This window comes from Plecotus auritus (assembly GCF_963455305.1).
Source record: "Plecotus auritus genome assembly, chromosome: 8".
NCBI lineage: Eukaryota > Metazoa > Chordata > Mammalia > Chiroptera > Vespertilionidae > Plecotus > Plecotus auritus.
The window spans coordinates 159763088-159784311 of NC_137782.1; the positions used below are offsets into that span (position 1 = coordinate 159763088).

The 21224-nt window shown below is 36.7% G+C and overlaps 1 protein-coding gene across 7 annotated transcripts in view; it reads right to left on the reverse strand.

Annotated features, from left to right (window-relative positions):
* Window positions 1–21224, reverse strand: part of BIRC6 (baculoviral IAP repeat containing 6) — a 194526-nt gene that overhangs the window by 85177 nt on the left and 88125 nt on the right. For all 7 annotated transcript variants that reach the window (XR_013961518.1, XM_080686115.1, XM_080686117.1 and 4 more), the window contains 14 exons: window positions 18860–19074; window positions 18482–18690; window positions 17536–17882; window positions 16718–16937; window positions 15072–15205; window positions 14196–14333; window positions 11835–11962; window positions 7703–7834; window positions 6116–6331; window positions 5362–5545; window positions 4587–4742; window positions 2793–2926; window positions 1636–1789; window positions 945–1061 (listed from right to left, as the gene is read on the reverse strand). Coding sequence is in view for 6 of the 7 variants with exons in the window: in XM_080686115.1 (XP_080542241.1) it covers window positions 945–1061; window positions 1636–1789; window positions 2793–2926; window positions 4587–4742; window positions 5362–5545; window positions 6116–6331; window positions 7703–7834; window positions 11835–11962; window positions 14196–14333; window positions 15072–15205; window positions 16718–16937; window positions 17536–17882; window positions 18482–18690; window positions 18860–19074 (2484 nt within the window). In the remaining variant the exon portion in view is untranslated. The remainder of the gene's footprint in view (window positions 1–944; window positions 1062–1635; window positions 1790–2792; window positions 2927–4586; window positions 4743–5361; window positions 5546–6115; window positions 6332–7702; window positions 7835–11834; window positions 11963–14195; window positions 14334–15071; window positions 15206–16717; window positions 16938–17535; window positions 17883–18481; window positions 18691–18859; window positions 19075–21224) is intronic.

Here is a 21224-nt window from a genome sequence, read left to right on the forward strand (position 1 = left end):
ATATGAACTGTGAACTAACTCCCTTTGATTAAAGGAACATGATGCTCTCCCTAGGTTCTAACTGCTATGACCAGCCCATTGTCACCATGTCACAGAGGAGGTAAAGTGATTAGTAGGCCTACATGGGTGGGGGTAACCATTATCTTCTTCTCAGTACTTCTCTTTGATCTTTGCCTTTGAGAGACAGGCTGCTATCTAAAATGTACTCACCTGAGAGGAGCAGATCTACTCAAGTCTAGCACTTTACATCAAGGGTTAGCAAACCATGACCTGCCAGCCAAATCTAGCAGGCCTCCTGATTCTGTAACAGCCATGCCCATTCATTTTCATATTGGTATTGTCTATGGCTGCTTTATTGCTAAAAAGTCAGAGTTGTGCAGTTACAATACCCACTATATGGCCCAGAAATCCTGAAATATTTAACAACTGGTCCCTTATTATAAAAAATTTGCCTTCCTTTGCTATAGATAATTAGGTAGTAAATCCTTTCAATTCTGCAGTTCAGTTAGGCCCATTTGACTATCATCCTTACCTAGGTCTTCCATCCTATTCTTTAAGGACAATAAAGATGTTGCTAATATAAAAGCCACTTACATAAATGATTTAGATATAATGCAACAAACTCACAGACAGCTAGCTAACAGCCTTCCCTAGGAATTTACTTAACCTCACAAGACAATAACAAAAACATGACTCAGGTTTCTGAGTTGAATTTAAGAGCTCTACATGGAGATATTTTGTTCCCCTCCACTCTCCCAATTTGTTAATCCTTTGTCTTATTTCTCAACTTGCTACTAATTTAACAAGAGAGGTGCTTTATATTTAGCCCATTCAGACTCACATCAGACATAAAATTTAAAAATCTGTCCTTGCTGGCTACACCTGAAAATAATCAGCAGATTAATCATTTTTGCAATACTCTAAGAACGATGATTTTTACTTACATGTAGGAGATGTATTTGTTAATGCCTGCAAAATGGAATCTGCTTCCAAGGTAGACATCATTTTCAACATCAGTTCTGCTTGCTGTTCAAGTCCAACTTCTAGACGAGCATCTAGGGCTAAAGAAAAGCAATGAAAAGATTTTTTTAAAAAGATAATTTGGTGAGACTTACTCATGTCCTACTTCCTACAATGAAATGTTGACATCCAAACACAAAACTGGGTAGGATATGTGTCCTCATGTAAGAACAACTGGGCATGGAGTTATCATAGCCATAGCAGGTAATTATACCTGTACAAAGAAGTCCAGGGATGGGAAGGTGAATAAGCAGAAAGAGGTGGACCAAATAAGTGAAGTAATAGTAATGGAATGAATACGTTAAGAATACTGAGAACCAGGTTCCTCACTGTCAGAAAAAAGATACAGCTATGAAAATGGGGACTACTAAAATGAAGCCTGTGCGCACTGCGGGCCCGGGACGAGTCGGCTGCAAGGCAGGACAGGCAGTGGCACCCGGAGGGCCGGATAAATGTCCTCGGCGGGCCGCATGTGGCCCGCGGGCCGTAGTTTGAGGACCCCTGTATTAAACGCTCCTAGAACACACTTGGGCTCAATTTCTCAAGAGAGAAAACATAAATTTAGGACTTATTTCTAAGAATAGCATATGTCTTAAAATATAAACACACACTTACCCTGAGACACTGAAACACTAACTGTCTGTGATCCATTCTTCTCTGTATTTGCAGGTGGCTTTGCTACAGGAATTCCAAGACCTCCAATGTAAGGGTTGTAGTTGTAGGTGCCATAATCAGCACCCCAATAATCATACCACGTACTGCTTATTGGCTTAAAAAAATGGAAAACAACCACAGTTTATTTTTGTCTCTTCAGAAAGACTGACATTATTATGTACATTATCTAAACTCACACAGGGCTACAAAATAATCATTCTCTCTACCTTTTAAATTCCCCAAAACATACATATAATCCTAATGATGTAGAGGAATGGTTCAATATTCTCCTCTTCTTTTTATACAAAATATTTAAAACAGCTTAATTAAAACCTGAGGGATAACTACCCCATATAATAAAGAGGTGATATGCAAATTGACCATCACTCTAACACACAAGATGGCCACCGCCATGTGGTCAAAGATGGCTGCCCCCATGTGGACACAAGATGGCTGGCAGGGGAGGGCAGTTGTGGGTGATCAGGCCAGTAGGGGAAGGCAGTTAGGGGGTGGTCAGGCTTGCCGGCAGGTGAGCAGTTGGGAGCCAGCAGTCCTGGATTGTGAGACGGATGTCTGACTGCCCTCGAGGGGTCCCAGATTAGAGAGGGTGCAGGCTCCTGGGCTGAGGGACAGACACACACACACACACACACACACACACACACACATATATACACACACACGAATTTCGTGCATGGGGCCTCTAGTCCTTAATAAAATCTCTTACACACAAAAAGCACCAATATAAAGTATTAGGCATGAATCTCCTTCAGAAAAGTTAAGGCTAACACAGAAGTAAAATCTGCAATGAAGTCAACTTGGATCAGATTAAATGCTGCTTGAAATGTTTATAATCCACAAATATACTTCCCCATGCTTATTAGTGGTTCTTATATGAGATAATATTAGTAGAGATATTAATAAAATGGTGTAAGTTTTCCTTATACTATTCATTTGATATACTATAGTACCTACAGCAATTTAATAGATTTTTGAATACATTAAATCATGGGTCAATTTGGTGATAGATATGTACACTTTCCTCTGTTGATTAATGAATAAACCAAAAGAGTAAGATGAAAGGTTTTATTTGCAAAGAATACTATTTTGTATCATACCTTAAAAACTTTGGCTGCAAGAGGATCCTTTTCCAAATCAATATCTAAAGGATCAATATCAACTTCCATTAGATCTTGAAGTAGCTCAAGATCAATTTCTTTATCTTTTTCCAAAGAGGAAAGAGGAGGTGCACCTTCAAATAAATGAAAATTATTTTACTGGTGGAGTAAATAACCTAATTTTAACCAATATATTGCTTTTAATTACAATAAAAGTTATTTCACTTGTGTGTAACATATATTTCTATTGATATAAAAATTTCTAAATTTTTAATCTTGACAATTAGGTATTAGTAGGTATGCAAATATATCGCTCTATAAAACACAATTTTTAAAATCCAATGCAATTCCGAAGGAAAAAGACCATGGAATTAACCCTTGTTGAATCAAGTTACATAAAGTTTAAAAGTTGTTAATTTTTTTACCTCCAATAAGAAATTCATTGTTACATCTAATTTTTCAGGAACTGAAACCAGTGAAAAGCAAAAAAGATTCAAGTTATAAGACTGTTATTCTCCTTATTTTTCTATGATGAATTAGAAAGTATTTTGCTCTCTTAACTAGCCTTCTATGCCTTACAAATCTTATCTTCTCATACTTCCCACCCTCTTAGTCAACATATATTTTATAGCATGCCTAGCAAATGCCAGCCTGTATTAGGGTTAGAGTATATGAAGATTAATAAAACAAATTTCCAGCCTCCAAAAAATAAGTGGTTCAGAGGTGAGGGTACACTACAGTCATTAAACCAACTACAACATGGTAAGTGCTATCAGAGAGAATCAAGTGTAAGGTACCACTGATGGCAATCTCCAACACTACTGGTGGTATTGGAAAAAGCTTCTGGGAAAGGGCTTGTATTGTTTGAATATTAGATAAGGAGTTCTTCATGTAAACAAAAGGAGACACTCTAATCCAGATAAAGGGAATATTAGGTAGAAAGGATAATAACATGAGAGAATATAAGATTAAAGAAAGACAAATGGGGGTGGGGGAGGAAAGAGGCTGGGGAGAGGTCAATGGGGGGAAAAGAAGACATATGTAATACTTTCAACAAAAAATTTAAATTAAAAAAACAAGTTAATGTAAAATACATACATACATACATAAAATAAAGACAAATGGTCCTAGCCAGTGTGGTTCACTCAGTTGGTTTGCCATCATCCCATCAACCAAAAGGTTGCTGGTTCGAATCCCTGTCAGGACATATGACAGGCTGGGTTTCGGCTCAATTTCAGGAAGGAGGCCTGCAGGAGGCAGCCAATCGATGTCCCACTCTCACATTGATGTTTCTCTGTCACACATCGATGTTTCTCTCTCTCACCATCTGGCATACATAGGGTATTAGTCTTCAAAAGTAGGGAGTATCCCACAAATGATTGTGCAGGCTAAGCTACAGTTACTTTTTTTAAAAGCAGGAAAAAAAACAAAGGAAAGAAAAGAAGCAAACATACCCAAAAAGTGAATCTTAAAGAGCCTTTAACCCTGTTTTCTTAACCACTGAACATCTTTAAGTTTTCTAGCTTGTAATTTCTTCAACACAGTTAAATCAAACCGTATCAAAGTAACTAAGACATTATGAATAGATAGCATTTTATTATGAGCATTCATTCAGAGTCAAAGCAAAACATAATCATTAGGAAAATAACTGATACAGTTACTAAGGCCAAAAAGCCCTAACAGAAAAACAGGAAAATTAATTCTATAATTCACTAACATTCTTAATTTTGAAACATTTTCATTAAAAAAAAAACTAAAGGATATTTGAAATAAAACATAATACAAAGAATATACCTGTTATATCATGTGTCAAAGGTTCATCTATAGTTTCTAGCAATTGCACTGAAGACTGTTGAAGGCAGTCATCAGATTCGGCAGCTGTTGCACCGACATCATCGCTCACTGTTCCTTCCTCCATGGCTTCTGCAGCTACTGGCGCCAGCAATTCTCCTGTATGTAATGCAACAGTTGTAACTGCTTGAATAATTTATAAAGAGACATCCAAAACATATTAAAGCATATTAATTCCTCCAGTTTAGAGAATGACAGCATGTATTCTCTACCAACTATAAAACATTCAGTGGCAAGTGAGACCTCATGTACCTGAGGAAATACTAGGACCTAATGTATTACCTTTAATTTCTGAAAACTAAGTAAGTAGGAGAAAACACAAAATGTGTGTAACTCCCTTAATTCATCAAAACAACTTTATAAGAAAGGTATTAATTTTACATATGAAGAGACTATTATTCTTATTTTATACATGAAGGCACAGAGATTACCTTCCCTCAAGGCCATAGAGAACTAGTAAGCAGCCCACTGCTGGTATTAATAATGAGGCCAACAAACTCCTATACCTTAGTACTTAATCTAACTCCTCCAAAAAGACTTTAGAGTCATCACAAAAGTCAACATAATTAAACAAAAGTAATTTGAACGGTTGCTATTGCTATAACATTAAAGAAATCTTTTATACTTTGGGGGTTTACAGTTCCCTTTAAAGGTTACTTAACAGAGCAATGACAAGCTAATTTTGACATAATCCTATGAAAAATAAATCCTGACAAACCTGCTAAAATATCTTGTAGCATACAAGTTAAGGAATACTGAGCCCAAGCACCACCCCAAGATATATCTCCTCTATTGAAGTCAGTTCCAACCAAAAGTAATAGCAGTCTTTCCAGTTGGGGTTCATTTACAATTTCACACAGATGGATAGTTGGCCTCGTGGCATTTGCAATGCGTGCAAGAACCTGCAATACATTTTATAAAATCATACACTTAATGAGCAATTACATATGCTTTTTCCCAAAATCAAAGCATTGTAGTTTTCAATGAAATATGTTTATGATGTTAAAATAACTGGCTAACACAGAATGAAAAAGAAATGTAATTTCATGAATCAAATATTAAATCTTGTTTAAAAACTGGGATGAATAGTTAAAAATAATTTCTATGAACAATGAATATGCTTTATGGAATTAAAACCCCCTCATTACTGTAATTTGGCATTTAATGGTATATTTCCTATTTTAATTATTTTAAAAAAGTATGTTTGAGATAAACATACCCAAATTATATACATTTCAAATCTACATTAATCTAGCTTTAACTAGATTAAAATATAAATCAGGTCTCCTGAGAAATAGTGACAAAATATTTATTAAATATTTCAAGGCACAAAAAAAACTGCATATAAGGGAAAACCAATAAAAGCATCATAACTTCTCGTAATTAAAAATCAATTAAAAACTGCATTTTTCCTAATTCTTTTCATACCCTATAAATCTATAATTATAAATTATACCTATTAGTTTACTTACCTTACAAACAAATAATAAAAGGTCTGCATGACATGTAAAGTCCATGGAGAGGAGAAACAGGACAAGTTTTTGGACTACTGAAATACAGCGTTCATGGGCCAAGGTAAATGGAAGTGGTTCTATCTCTGGACTTTCTTTGGTTGTTGTAACTTCTGTGTCTAAATTCGAACGAGACCATTCTGCTGTCCGACGTAACCGAATTAAATCCTTAAAGTGCTGTACACAGAAATTTACAATATTTAAATCAATATCTATTGAATGGAAATTCTTTCAGTACAAATATATTTATACTACAGGCTTCTGGCTGAGTGGTGCTCCCACTGTGGGAGCGCACTGACCACCAGGGGGCAGCTCCTGCGTTGAGCATATGCCCCTCATGGTCAGTGCACGTCATAGCTACCAGCCTGTCTTCGGTAGTCCAGTCACTTAGGCTTCTATATAATATAGATACTGAAAATATTCACTCAGAAAACTTACAACATCTAAAGATCAAAAAGTAAGATTACTAAAATCTATACTGACCAATATACCTAACTCCCTATTTTACAGTAAGTATGGGATACTAACAGAATTTCAGAAAAGTGAAATTCTACAGAAAGAATACATTAGGTCAAATATAACGGCCTAAATATACACTACCAAAACATAATTCATAAAAAATAGGTGTTAAAGAAACCTATATAATTTCAAGTATTAATTTCAAAATCTGAGGGAATAACTATAATTTCATATTTATAGAAACACAATATACAAACTTGGTTGCTACATATAAATGTTATCCCCACAAGTTTAAAAATACGTAAGTTTTTTTTATATATTTATTATTAAATTGGTTGAGGTGACATTGGTCAACATGAACATAGAGGTTTCAGATGTGGGTTTCTAGATAGTTTTTTGGGTTTTCTTTTAATAGATCATTGTACTTGATTTTACTTAGGAAAACTACATTTCCTTGAGTCTTTTATCTTCAATTTACTGGAACACAGACCACTTTCAAGAAAATACACTACAGCCGAGACTGGTTTGGCTCAGTGGATAGAGCGTCGGCCTGCGGACTGAGGGGTCCCGGGTTCGATTCCGGTCAAGGGCATGTACATTGGTTACGGGCACATCCCCAGTGGGAGGTGTGCAGGAGGCAGCTGATCGATGTTCCTCTCTCATCGATGTTTCTAGCTCTCTATCCCTCTCCCTTCCTCTCTGTAAAATATCAATTAAAAAAAATTTAAAAAAAAAGAAAATACACTACAGATGGACCCTGATTTATAATTGTTCAATTTAAGATTTTTTTACTTCACAACGATGCAAAGCAGTAAGCACTGATCTTTATATGGGCTAGCAATATGCAGTACCATTCTCTCTCGTGATGCTAGGCAATGTCACTGACCACCAGGAGGTAGCTCCTGCATTGAGCATCTGCTGCCCTCATGGTCAATGCACATCATAGCTACCAGTTGGTCGGCTGGTCGTGTGGTCATCGGTCGCTTAGGGTTTTATATATATAGATACTTATCTATTCAAATAATTTGAAATAATAAAAGGGAAAATAACTTTTCTAAGATAATTACATTTAAAATTAAAAAATCATACCTTTGAAGTAGCCTGCTTTAGTTTTGCTTGCTCTACCAGAAGTTTATATGATGATCCTTTGTTACTCTGTATTTTTTCTTTTTCCATCTGTTCCACCAAAGCCTTCTGTTTTGCTTTTAGTAGGTTAAGTTGCTTTAAAAAAAAAAAAAAATACTCTTATAGATAGCAATGTTAAAAACAACAAAATAAATTATTATACTCTTCACAGAATTCATACATCAAACTAATGGAATTAGTACAAATGTTACCTTGTTGCTGACCTGCACTATATAGTTAGGCCCAACTACCATGGTTGTGCCTATACTGAACATATACAAGAACTTACTTTTCTTGTCATTATTCCCTAAACAATATAACAACTATTTGCATAGCATTTACATTATATTAGGTATTATACGTACTCTAGAGGTAATTTATACAGGCGAATGTAGGTTATATGCAAATACTATGCCGTTTTATCTAAGTGTCGAGCATATGCAGATTTGGGTATAACAACAACAATAAAAAGAAAAATCATCAAAGTCCCAATAAGATCTTTCCATTTTATAATGAAAAAATGATCAATTCCTTATCTCATGAGAGAAGGGAAATAACCAGAAAATTTTCTCATATAAGCCATTGATACTAATAGACTTTTCTTTAAATAAAGGAAAAAAAATTATTTTTAAATATATGGGAAAATATTTTGGGACAATTTTTTTATTTTTGCTTTATGGGAATCTCGCTCAAGAGCAGCATATTTTTGGTATGCATATGTATTTATTAATTAAAAATTTTACTGAGATAACAGTAGATTCATATGCAGTTGTAAGAAATAATACAGATATCTCTTAGGCACTTCACTGAAACTCCCCAATGGTAACGTTTTACAAAATATAGTATAAGAAAAAATATCACAACTGGGTAATGACAATGTTATAATTCACCAAACTTACTCAGATTTCTCCAGTTTCACTTATACTCATTTGTGTGTGTGTGTGTCTGTGTATTTTCATTGTATACAGTTCTAAGCATATGTTAGTTCATGTATCTATCATCACTACAGTTAATAGTGAACCGTCCTATCACCACAAGGTTCCCTCATGTTCTTCTTTGTTGCCCACCTACTAGCCTCATATCCCGTTTGCATCGTCTCTAATCCCTGGCAACCACTAGTTGGCAGTACTGAACAAACAGACCAAAAGGGGGGAAATATCTCTGCCCAGAAAGACCTTAAAAATCTATTGAATGACTTAACCACTTCCTCATATAGCCATATATGCAGAACAATACTCTAAATAGAGAATCACTAGAAAGTTACAGTCATAATTATAAAAATATTATCGTATTATAAATAAATGCCAACTTGGCTGTTATATCCATTATCAAAATTTATCCTAAATTAAAACCAGCCATGTACATACATTAAATAATCAATACATATTACATAAATGTAAAAACTATTACAAATCACTATTTTCAAAAAACTGTTCCAAAAGCTCTATAGTTAACATATACAGTTACACTCAAGAAAAAAATATAACTTATAATTTATTTTGAAACAACCACAATCTTAATAATTTAAATTACTGTATAAAGACATTGTTCCCCAAACTATTTGAGGATAAGTTTGCAACCTGATGACCAATCAATCCTGAACACTTTAGTGTGTAATTCGTATAAACAAGAACCTTCTCCCACAAACCATAATACAACCATCAAAATCAGAGACATAACATTGATGCACTACTACCACTACTCCTCAAACCCCATTTTAAGTCTTGTCAATTGTCCAATAATGTCCTTCACACTAAAAAATAAAATACATTAGTAATATTTTACTAAGAAAAAAAATCTACTGAACTACACTCTAAGTTTATTTTCTATTTTCATATCCTAAATTAAATGCAGCCAGCATAAACATGAAGTGACCAATAAATTTTAGCTAGATTTGAAAAATGCAAATTAGTACCACTGAAAATTAGTTGAGTTTCAAAAAGAAAAAGAGTTGAGAGAAAAAGCTTCAGCCCTGGCTAGTTGAAGCATTTCCCTGATACGCCAAGTTTGAAGGTTTGATCCCCAGTCAATAAATAATTATTTGAATAAGAAAAGAAAAAGCTTCACATCTTTCTTGCAAAAGATCAAATAGTTCGCTCATAGCTGAAAAACTTAGAAGTGAAAATAAACAAGTTGGTGCTAAGTCATTTTTTTAAAAAAAGCCCAAAGCTTTCACAAACTTTCCATATACTAAGAGTTTCACATACAATGTCATTTCATCTTAAATCAATTACACAAGTATTATTGACAACACACTAGGTTGTATACTAAGTATCCAGGATACAGCACCTGCTGTAAGAGAAAGAGGAAGACACTTTAAAAACAACTGTAGCCCTGGCCAGTGTTGCTTAGTTGGCTGGGCACTGCCCACGCACTGAAAGGTTGCTGGTTTGATTCCCGGTCAAGGCACCTGTCCAGAGTTTCAGGCTCATTTCCTAGTAGGGGGCATGCAGATGTTCCCTCTCACATTGGTCTATCTGCCTCTCCCTTTCTCTCGCTCCTCTCCTGTCTAAAAGTCAACTTAAATCTTTTTTTAAGTAATTTTAATAAAGTATAGCATCATAAGAATCTGAGGTCAGCTATAAACTCACTTTCACAAAGTGAAATGCATATTAATAATTTTATGCTTAATTTTCAAGAGAAATCATGGAACCAACTGAGATCAAAACCACAAGAATCCACAGATGGCCTGCAATAAAATCACATCCTAATATACGTGGGCGGGCAAAAGTAAGTTAATAATAATAAATTAATAGTAACAAGAAGAAACTCTTGAGTTTCACGGACTCACAACCGTAAAACCTACTACTTTTGCCCACCCCTATATACCTTCTGTAAAAGAAAAAGTGAGTATGTGTTCACATGCATTTGCACAATGAAGAAGCAGAGATCTATTTATATTTCAAAGAAAAACAATTAAAGAATAAACCAAAAACTAAAGGTTTCATTATCAGGAAAGTGGAAAAACAGATTTTGGAACATTTCAAAAATGAAATAGTAGTAATGAATAAAAAAGAACCACTAATACACTCAATAATATAGATAAATCTCAAAAATATCATTTTGAGCAAAAGAGGCCAGGAATAAAAGAACACACACTCTGCATGATTCCTAATAGTATTGTAAGAAATCATTTACTCAGTGAAATGCTCAAATCTCATGTTCACAAAATAAAAGAATCCCTATAAAAGCATATAATGCTTATGAAAGGAAAAATTTACGACACACGAGGACATATTGTATGCAATACTATCCTAATTTAGAAACCAGGAAAGACCTGAAAAATAAGTTAGGTTATCCAAGAGAAAGAGTAAAGTATATTGTTTGGAGGAAAAATAAAACAAGTCAAAACAGCACAACCAAAATTCTGTATGAGAAAACTGGTCCAGGAACTCAAAGTGGCTAGACCAGGGGTGGGCAAACTTTTTGACTCGAGGGCCACAATGGGTTCTTAAACTGGACCGGAGGGCCGGAACAAAAGCATGGATGGAGTGTTTGTATGAACTAATATAAATTCAAAGTAAAGGAGCGGAGGGGAGAGCAAGAGAACCCTCCGCTCTTTCAGCTCCGCGGGCCGGATAGAACAGCCGAACGGGCCGCGGGCCGTAGTTTGCCCATGGCTGGCTAGACCAAAATTCAAACCTGAAAGTTAGACAGAGGGTCAGATAATAGATGCTCTGAAGCCATGTTAAGGAAGTTAACCTTCATTAGGTCAACTGTAAGAAACTAAGAATTAGAGGAGTGAGATAATCCAATGGTTGATTTTTAAAAAGAGCTCCCTAGGGGCAGCATGAAAAACCAATTAGAATAAGAAAGAATAAAGACAGAGAGGCCTTTTGACTAGGCAAAGGATAATGAAGGCCTCACTTAAAGTGGTAGTAAACAGAGACAAGAAGAGGTAGTCAGTTTAAAATACATCACCAAAAATCTGTAAACTATGTATTGTTGCAGTCTTACAAATAAGGAAATACAGTCTCAAAGTGTTAGTAATTTGCCTACTTAGCTCTTCACATGCCATACCTAATGCAAGTGTATCCCATGCAACTTGTAAAGCAATGTTCTCAAACATTAAAATAAAAAAGGTATTAAAAATTACCTGTTTATGATGAACTAGCTGCTTTCTGATTTTCCTGGAATATAATCTGTCCAGGCTACTGCTGCCTTTGGAAGACCTGTGTATGTTCTGAGTGTGCAGATTATTGTTAATAAAACTCCACTGGTTACCTATAGGGCAAGGAAAAGTTTTATTAATAATTCTGTTCAATGTAATTTTAAAGTACTTTTAATACCCAATAAACACAAAATTATAAATGTGTCAGTCATGACAAAGCAGTTTTAAAAATTAAGAAAACTGCCGAAATCGGTTTGGCTCAGTGGATGGAGCGTCGGCCTGCGGACTGAAGGGTCCCGGGTTCGATTCCGGTCAAGGGCATGTGCCTTGGTTGCGGGCACATCCCCAGTGGGGGGGTGTGCAGGAGGCAGCTGATCGATGTTTCTCTCTCATCGATGTTTCTGGCTCTCTATTCCTCTCCCTTCCTCTCTGTAAAATATCAATAAAATATATTTTTTTAAAAAAAATTAAGCCATAACCGGTTTGGCTCAGTGGATAGAGCGTCGGCCTGCAGACTGAAGGGTCCTAGGTTCGATTCCGGTCAAGGGCATGTACCTTGGTTGCGGGCACATCCCCAGTAGGAGGTGTGCAAGAGGCAGCTGATCGATGTTTCTCTCTCATCGATGTTTCTGGCTCTCTATCCCTCTCCCTTCCTCTCTGTAAAATATCAATAAAATATATTTAAAAAAATATATAAAAAAAATTTAAGAAAACCATTGTAAAGAAATTGCTAAGATTTTTACCCTGGAAAGGTTAAACTCAGCCCTAAGTGACTCTAAGACCAGAGTTCTTTCTCTAATACTTCCAGATAATAGCCAACTTTATCCACAATTAAGATTAATCTCCGTACAATACAACTGTGAAAATGTCAATCAAATCTAACAAGAACAAATATTTAATACTGCCTAAATTTCAAACTCCTATGCCTTTGTGCAGGTGCCCCAAAAATGGTACTCAATTATTTGATATAATGACTGCAAAAATAAGGTTGAGTGATTCAAGTATGATGCTGCATTCTCACTTTTTTTCAATGTATCCAGGCAATTCTTTAAGTGTCATTCTTCTGCTCAACTCGGGCTTATTCCGACACTTAAACCAACCAATTATTTGTTTATTTGATTAACCTAAAGACATCTTTTTCAATTCTCTATTATCCATTTGTCAAGTCAGTATAAATTCTTAAAACCCTAAAAAAAAAAGTCTTCCACCAATGTATTTCCATAATCGCTAAATGACATAAATAAAAACTTAAGACCTCCAATACTGTTATATTCCAACTTCATATTACAGTCATGTTTAATTGTCTTACATATAATCCTAAAACTGAGTAAACTGACTACTGACATACAGTATTTGTTTAAAAAATAAATATTCTAGACAAATTCTTTGTACATGAAAAGAATCCACCATGCTCTTCCCAACATAATGTACACCATAATCAATTGATTCACCTATAAAACACTCCAGGGGATCTATTTCTTACTACTAGGAACATGACAATGTTTAAAATTTCAAATTTTATGCCACTTGTTAGCTATATTAACATATTAAATGCAGCTATTTCAAATAGCTTCATTTTTATAACGTTTTTAACTTGGAAGAAAGAAAACAATTCTTCTTGCAATTTGATTTCCCTTCATTATTAAAAGTTGCCTCAAGACTATGAAGAACAATTACAACAAAAATCTCAGAATTTCTGGAAGCATAAAAGCCATTTGTAAATAATTAATAGAACTGTACTTTATAATGGTAAATGGAATGACATTATACTAAAGTAACATAAAACCAAAGAAGTCTTCACATAATTTCTTTTTTAAAACTTCACATATAGTCCTAACCGGTTTGGCTCAGTGGATAGAGCGTCGGCCTGCGGACTCAAAGGTCCCAGGTTCGATTCTGGTCAAGGGCATGTACCTTGGTTGCGGGCACATCCCCAGAAGGAGGTGTGCAGGAGCCAGCTGATTGATGTTTCTCTCTCATCAATGTTTCCAACTCTCTCTCCCTCTCACTTCCTCTCCGTAAAAAAACCAGTAAAATATATTTTTTTAAAAAAAACTTCACACATATGTATATATATGTTATTATTATAAACTAATTAAATGGGTATGTGGGGAAACCTCAATGAAAGACATAATTGTATTTAGAAACTAAAATAATGTTCAGAGAAGAGGTTTGTCCATAATATTCTTCAAAAGTGAATTCTATCCTTACAAAGATTCCTCGTAAAGGTAATTCATATTTTACATAAATTACATACAGTTGGAATATCTGAGCCAATCAATAGTTCTGAAACAACTGTGAATCTCTCAAAAACCCCACCAACAGATTATTATAAACTTCTGATACCTGTCAGAAACCTCTCCCTGTCTTTACCATTCAACGGCTTCTTTGCAGCTGCTGCTTCATCTTCAACAGTTGCCACATAATCCAGCAACCTGGATACCAGCATAACAACCCAACTGATCATGGGAATATCTAGTACCCCTATATAGAGATGGGAGGTTAAAATATAATCAGGGGACTCTAAAAGTCCTAATGTTGTCAAATAAAATAATTATGAGATAAAACATCTTATAAATCTTAAACATGCCATATCATTACTAATACTTAATATTTATTTATAATAAGCCTCAAAATTGGAACTTAAGACCACAAATCAAGGAACAAATTGATTGTAATGGAAAATGCTTCATGGTACGAAAATAGAATCTTAAATATAGGTTGAATATAAGAGATAAATTGTAAACTAGCCAACAAGGTATAAGGTAATATCCTTAGACTTACAGGTGACTGAAATAAAAAAATCTCTCAACTTACGATTAATAAAGTTATAAAATTTTAAAAATCATATGTTCTCTAAGGATTTTATTTCAATAAAAATTTTCTCCCTCAAATGCAACTTATTTTCAATGACCACAACAGCAGTGGTACTTTAAACCTTAAACTCAAGTAAGAAAGTTTGATTTTAGTTATGACAGCATGGAAGAAACACATTATAATAATTTCCAAGTTCAAACTCAAATAATGAAAAGACTGAAAAAGCTGTGACTATATGGAAGTCAATCACATGAAGGCTGACCAGCCAAAAAAGTCTACATTATAAAAACAGTAACAAAATGTGCAATATTGAATATTTTTAAAAGTAGTTCAGCCTAACTAATTTCTAAAGCAATATTTACAGGAATCTTATGTTTCTACTAAAGATAACTCTTTAAATAATACCGTCTGTTCTCCGATGCATGGGTAACTGTGGCTGAAGAGGTGACAATAAATTATCCAACAGATTTAGTAAGCTTTCTAATACTCCACTATTACTAAGTGATCTTTGACCAATGCAGGAAAGTAACATGAAGACCCTAAAAAGAAGATAGAAATAAAATAGTCATCATGACTCAATTTAATTGTTAATTCAAAAAAATATTTACATTGAAATTTAAGAGTAATGATAGAATATTTGGTTCTAAGCAAGCTCTCTATAGATATAATGTTAGCTTTATCAAGCTATTGATTGCATTTTCTAACTTTAACCACAAGAAAGCAGGTAGAGGGAAGTGTAGCATAACCTCAAAAAACATATTTAACACATAATTTAACACATAAAATAGCATGATCTGATAGGAAATACTAGTATACACAAATCTATAAAGTGCATGATTCAATTAGGAAACTAAAGAATATAGTGTAGTTATACCATCTAATAAAAGAGTAATATGCAAATTGACCATCACTCCAACACACAAGATGGTCGCCCCCATGTGGTCAAAGATGGTTGGCCCCATGAGGACACAAGATGGCTGCCACAAGATGGCCTGCAGGGGAGGGCATTTTGGAGGGACTAGGCCTGCAGGGGAGGGCAGTTGTGGGCGATCAGGCCAGCAAAGGAGGGCAGTTGGGAGGGACCAGGTCTGCAGGGGAGGGCAGTTAGGGGTGACCAGGCCTGCAGGGGAGGGCAGTTGGGGGGGACCAGGCCTGCAGGGCAGGGCAGTTGGGAGGGATCAGGCCTGCAGGGGAGGGCAGTGGGGAGGGACCAGGTCTGCAGGGGAGGGCAGTTAGGGGTAACCAGGCCTGCAGGGGAGGGCAGTTGGGGGGGACCAGGCCTACAGAGGAGGGCAGTTGGGGGGGGGGGGAACCTGGCCTGCAGGGGAGGGCAGTTGGGGGGGGGGGCCAGGCCTGCAGGGGAGGGCAGTTGGGGGGGGGGGGGACCAAGCTTGCAGGGGAGGGCAATTAGGGACAATCGGGCCAGCAGGGGAGGGCAGTTAGGGGCAACCAGGCTGGCAAGGGAGGGAAGTTAGGGGCAACCAGGCCTGCAGGGGAGAGCAGTTAGGGGAAACCAGGCTGGCAAGGAAGGGCAGTTAGGGGTGACAGGGCCAGCAGGGGAGGGCAGTTGGAGGCGACCAGGCCTGAAGGGGAGGACAATTAGGGGTGACCAGGCCAGCAGGGGCAATCAGGCTGGCAGGGGAGCAGTTAGGCGTTGATCAGGCTGGCAGGCGAGTGGTTAGGGGTGATCAGGCTGGCAGACAGAAGCAGTTAGAGGCAATCAGGCAGGCAGGCAGGTGAGTCGTTGGGAGCCAGCGGTCCTAGATTGTGAGAGGGATGTCTGACTGCCCTCAAGGACTCCCAGATTGGAGAGGGTGCAGGCTGGGCTGAGGGCCACACACACCCCTACCCAGTGCACGAAATTCGTGCACTGGGCCTCTAGTATCATGTATAATCTTCAATATGCCCTTCACTGGACCTGCTTCATTCTGTGAATAGACATACATGCTTCATTTTTCCATTTAGTATCAACATACAGATTACAAAATCTGAACACAGACCATGATAAGCATAAATCATTAATAACAAGTCCCCAATATTGTCTGACCTACCTATCCTGTGGAAAGATGAGAAGCTGTTCTGAATTGTACAGTTCCTGAAGAACATTAGAGAGAAACTGACCCCACCATCTTTCACCACCACAGAGTTGAACAAGTAGAAGACCAGTATGTAACCGTATCTTCGGGGTTCCACTAATGCACAAATGTTTAAAAAGTTCTTCACAGGCCTGGGCATGAAATGTGCTCTGCAAAACTGCAGGAACTGAGTGTCCTATTAAAAAAAAAGAAAACAGTAAAATATCCTATTTAAGTGTATGCTGTGATATCAAAATCACATGCCTAGACATGTTTTCTTCTTTACCAGCAATAAATACACAATCACATTATTATTTTGTTACTTATAGGTAGGATTTCAATTGCTAAATACTTGAGGAAGGGAAGAGTTCACACTTTGATCCATTAAATTTCTTGTATGTGAAGATGGATATACCAGATGGCTGTGTATGTGTGTTTGTATGTGCATCAGTAATAATAAAATACAGCTCTTGGAGAGAAAATGACAGCTCTATATTAGATTAACAACTATTAAGTTTTCCCTGTTGCACATTTAAACATTATTTATTATTTTGCCAGTAACACAGCGATGTGGCACATCAATGGCAGAGAGTCAAGAAAAGAAACAATCCAAAAAAATCCATTAAAAGAAATACAGGGGAAAAATGAATTAACCGAAAGAACAGATTTCATCTTCACATTAGAATGGATATCACAATTAACACTACCCAGGAAATATCAAGGCAACAATAAAATACTCAACTAGATCACAACAAATATTCCCAGTCTTTAAAATACTTAAGCCAAATACAAACCATTGGAAGAGTGAAGAAGGCTGAGCAAAGTGTCCAATAAATATCTGATGATAGTACGTAATTGCTCTGTGGAAGACGTCTGAATTAAATCTCCTGGATTTGATGTTTCATTCAACATCTTCCTACTTGCACCTAGAGCTACTCTGAGCCTCTGCACTGCATTGTGAGCCAAATTTAGTTGAAGCTGTAGCTGAATACAATCCTGATAGGACGAGAAAACTCTGCTGTCTTCCTCAACTGCCTTATCTGGCTTCCGCAAGAAGTACTGTGCATTGTTAGCACTGTTGAGAGGAGGAAGATCTATACTTTGCAAAAGAGTTTCCAGTCGATGACAAGCTAAATTATACCTGAAAGTAAAAAATAATTGAACAAAATCATTCCTGCAATGTTCTTTAATGTACATTTATGAATTCACATTAAAATTTAAATTTCTAAAACATGTTAATACAAACATCAAAAAGAAGTAATCATTTATTAAGTACTAGATAAATAAAGCCAAGTATTTAATAGCAATATATCAATGCATTAAACATTATTGTAACATACTAATACCCTACTTCCTTCTGCTCTTTTCTGTACACTTATGAAAAGACATTACTTGAAAAATATATGCAAGGCATTATACAAAATATAATGCTTTGTCCTAGCCAGTTTGGCTCAGGACATCTTCCTACTTGCACCTAGAGCTGTCGGCCTGTGGACTGAAGGGTCCTGTGTTCAATTCCAGTCAAAAGCATATGCCCAGGTTGTGAGCACAATCCCCAGTAGGGGGTGTGCAGGAGGCAACTGATCAATGATTCTCTGATCATTGATGTTTCTCTGTCTCTCAACCTCCTTTCCTCTCTGAAATCAATAAAAATATTTTTAATTATATATATATATATATATATATATATATATATAATGACTTCAATAAGATTAAAATATTCTGTAATTTCCTAACAACCTGCACTGTATATCCTCCTGTAGAGCAACCATCATTGCTAAATGCTGGTCAATTTCTGGCTGGTTTGCAGATTCTCCTTCTCCCCTTAGAGGATCATGCATTAACTTCAGTTCACTCTCCCAAGACAAGATGTAGGTATGACCGTAGTAAAATCCTAATGGGATTTTGGCTCTGGCATTTGTACTTCCATAACGTCCAATGACAGTGATCTGAAATGAAAAATATACATATACACTCACCTACAGCAATAAAAATCTGAGTAATGTATTTAAAAATTTGATATAGTTACACATTTTAATTATATGTCTGAGTATTTTTCATAACTTATCAGAAACATGGAAAACTTATCAATTATATCACTTTCTTGAAGTTCTTTACCTTCATGAATCTGCACACAGGAGGTGGTATCAAGTCATGAAGAATTAGTGAATGGGTGCTTATATCAGTTGCTACTACCAATCGCCTCCCATCCACCTCTTCTCCTAATGTCCAAATGTCAATTGACAAGGAGGCCAAGTCTCCACAAGTGGGAATCAATACATCAGTCAACAGTATTGGTCTTCCAAAATCCAACGTCACAAACCTTCTTGCTCCTATGAGAGAAAGAGAGAGAGACAGAGAAAAAGCAACAGCAATTGATCAAAAATACCATGTATCAATTAACCAAAAGATATACTAAAAAAATTTCTTAAAAAATGAAATTAACTTAAATACAAATAAATGAGAAGTTAATAATTTCCATTCAACAAATACCTGAAACATCAATCTATGTTACTTGGAACACCAAGACTTAAATAAAAAAATAAAAATAAATAAAAAAGCCCTAGCTGGTTTGGCTCAGTGGATAGAGAGTCAGCCTGGGAACTGAAGGGTGCCAGATTAAATTCCAGTCAAGGGTACATGCTGGGGTTGCAGGCTCAATCCCCAGTGGGGAACATGCAAGAGGCAGCCAATCAGTGATATTCTCTCATCACTGATGTTTCTATCTCTCCCTCTCTGTTCTTCTCTGAAATCAATAAAAATATATTTTAAAAATATATATATACAATAGTAAGTTGTTACTATAAAGGCGATCAACTATACATAAAGACTTAATTTAAAATATCAGACCAAAAAAAAATAAAATATAGATTGATTCTATAAAGTACCTATCTACTCTTCTTTTAAAGAAAGTTGGTCTTTCTTTAAAAATTTCACAACTAGAGGCATTAATAATAGCACACTGTAATACTTGATTTTTGTTTTAAGCTCTATTTCACTTCTTATGGAGTTACATCTTACATTGGGGATAAAATGCAAGGTAAAATTGTAAGGCTGAAATAACATGTAGTCATTACTATCACTAAAGAAATCCCTTAGCGAGAGAAACCAAGACAGCGGCATAGGTAAACACCTAAACTGCTGCATCGCACAACAATTTCAAAACTACAACTAAAAGACAAAACAGACATCATCCAGAACCACAGGAAGGCTAGTGATTACCACGGGAAATTCTACAACTAGAAGGAAAGAGAAAAGCACACTGAGACTCAGAGGAGCTGCGGAAGGCAGAGGTACAGAGACATGCGTGCAGAGAGGGCTGGCAACTGAGTACGTGGCTGTCTTTCTCAAGCAGGAGGGAGACAAAAGCTCCCAACTGCTCTGAAATCCAGTTCCGGGTGAGACTCTGGGGATCCAGACTCATACGGAAAGAAACTGGACTGCCAGGAAAGAGAAAAGCACATTGAGACTCAGAGGAGCTGCGGAGGGCAGAGGTACAAAGGTGCACGCGCGGAGAGGGCTGGCAACTGAGTACGCGGCTTGTTTTCTCAATCGGGAGGGAGACAAAAGCTCCCAACTGCTCTGAATTCCAGTTCCGGGTGAGACAATGGGGACCCAGACTCATTCAAGGAAACTGGACTGTCTAGCAGTGGGCAAAACTAGAGGGCGGCTTTCTCTCAGAGGTGCTTGCAGCGATTACCACGGGAAAATGAGACCCAGGGGCCTCTTACGGCAGGGCTGACAGGAAGCTATCGATGTTTGCTCCGCCCTGAGACTCCACCCCATCCAAGCTGAGCACAGAGGCTTTTGCAAGTCTTGTCTCATAAGGGTGTCTCCAGCACAGAAGTTCTCCCAGAGTAGACACAGCTGATCCTCACAGTCAATTGGCCTGGAGGTCAATTCCTCCCAATGACATCAACAACAATCAAGGCTTAACTACAACAAGACTGTGCACACAGCCCACAAAGGGGTGCACCAAGAGTGTCCACCTCAGGTAACTGGGGAGGCTGATACACCGGGCCATATAGGACACCTAGCACACAAAGCCACTCTATCAACACAGGGAAACAGTGAAAATGTGGAGACAAATAAACAGGTCACAAATTAAAGAAATGAAGGAAAGCAAACGACTGGATATAGAGTTCAAAACCACAGTTATAAGGTTTTTTAAGAATTTCCTAGAAAAGGCCAATAAATTTAGCAAGACCCTCGAGGATATGAAAAAGGACCAACTAGATATTAAGCAAACACTGACTGAAATAAAAAATATTATACAGAGATCTAACAGTAGACTAGAGGATTGCAAGAATCAAGTCAAAGATTTGAAATACAAAGAAGCAAAAAACACTCAACCGGAAAAGCAAAAAGAAAAAAAAAAAATCCAAAAATATAAAGATAGTGTAAGGAGCCTCTGGGACAAACTCAAGCGTACCAACATCAGAATTATGGGGGTGCCAGAAGAAGAGAGAGAGCAAGATACTGA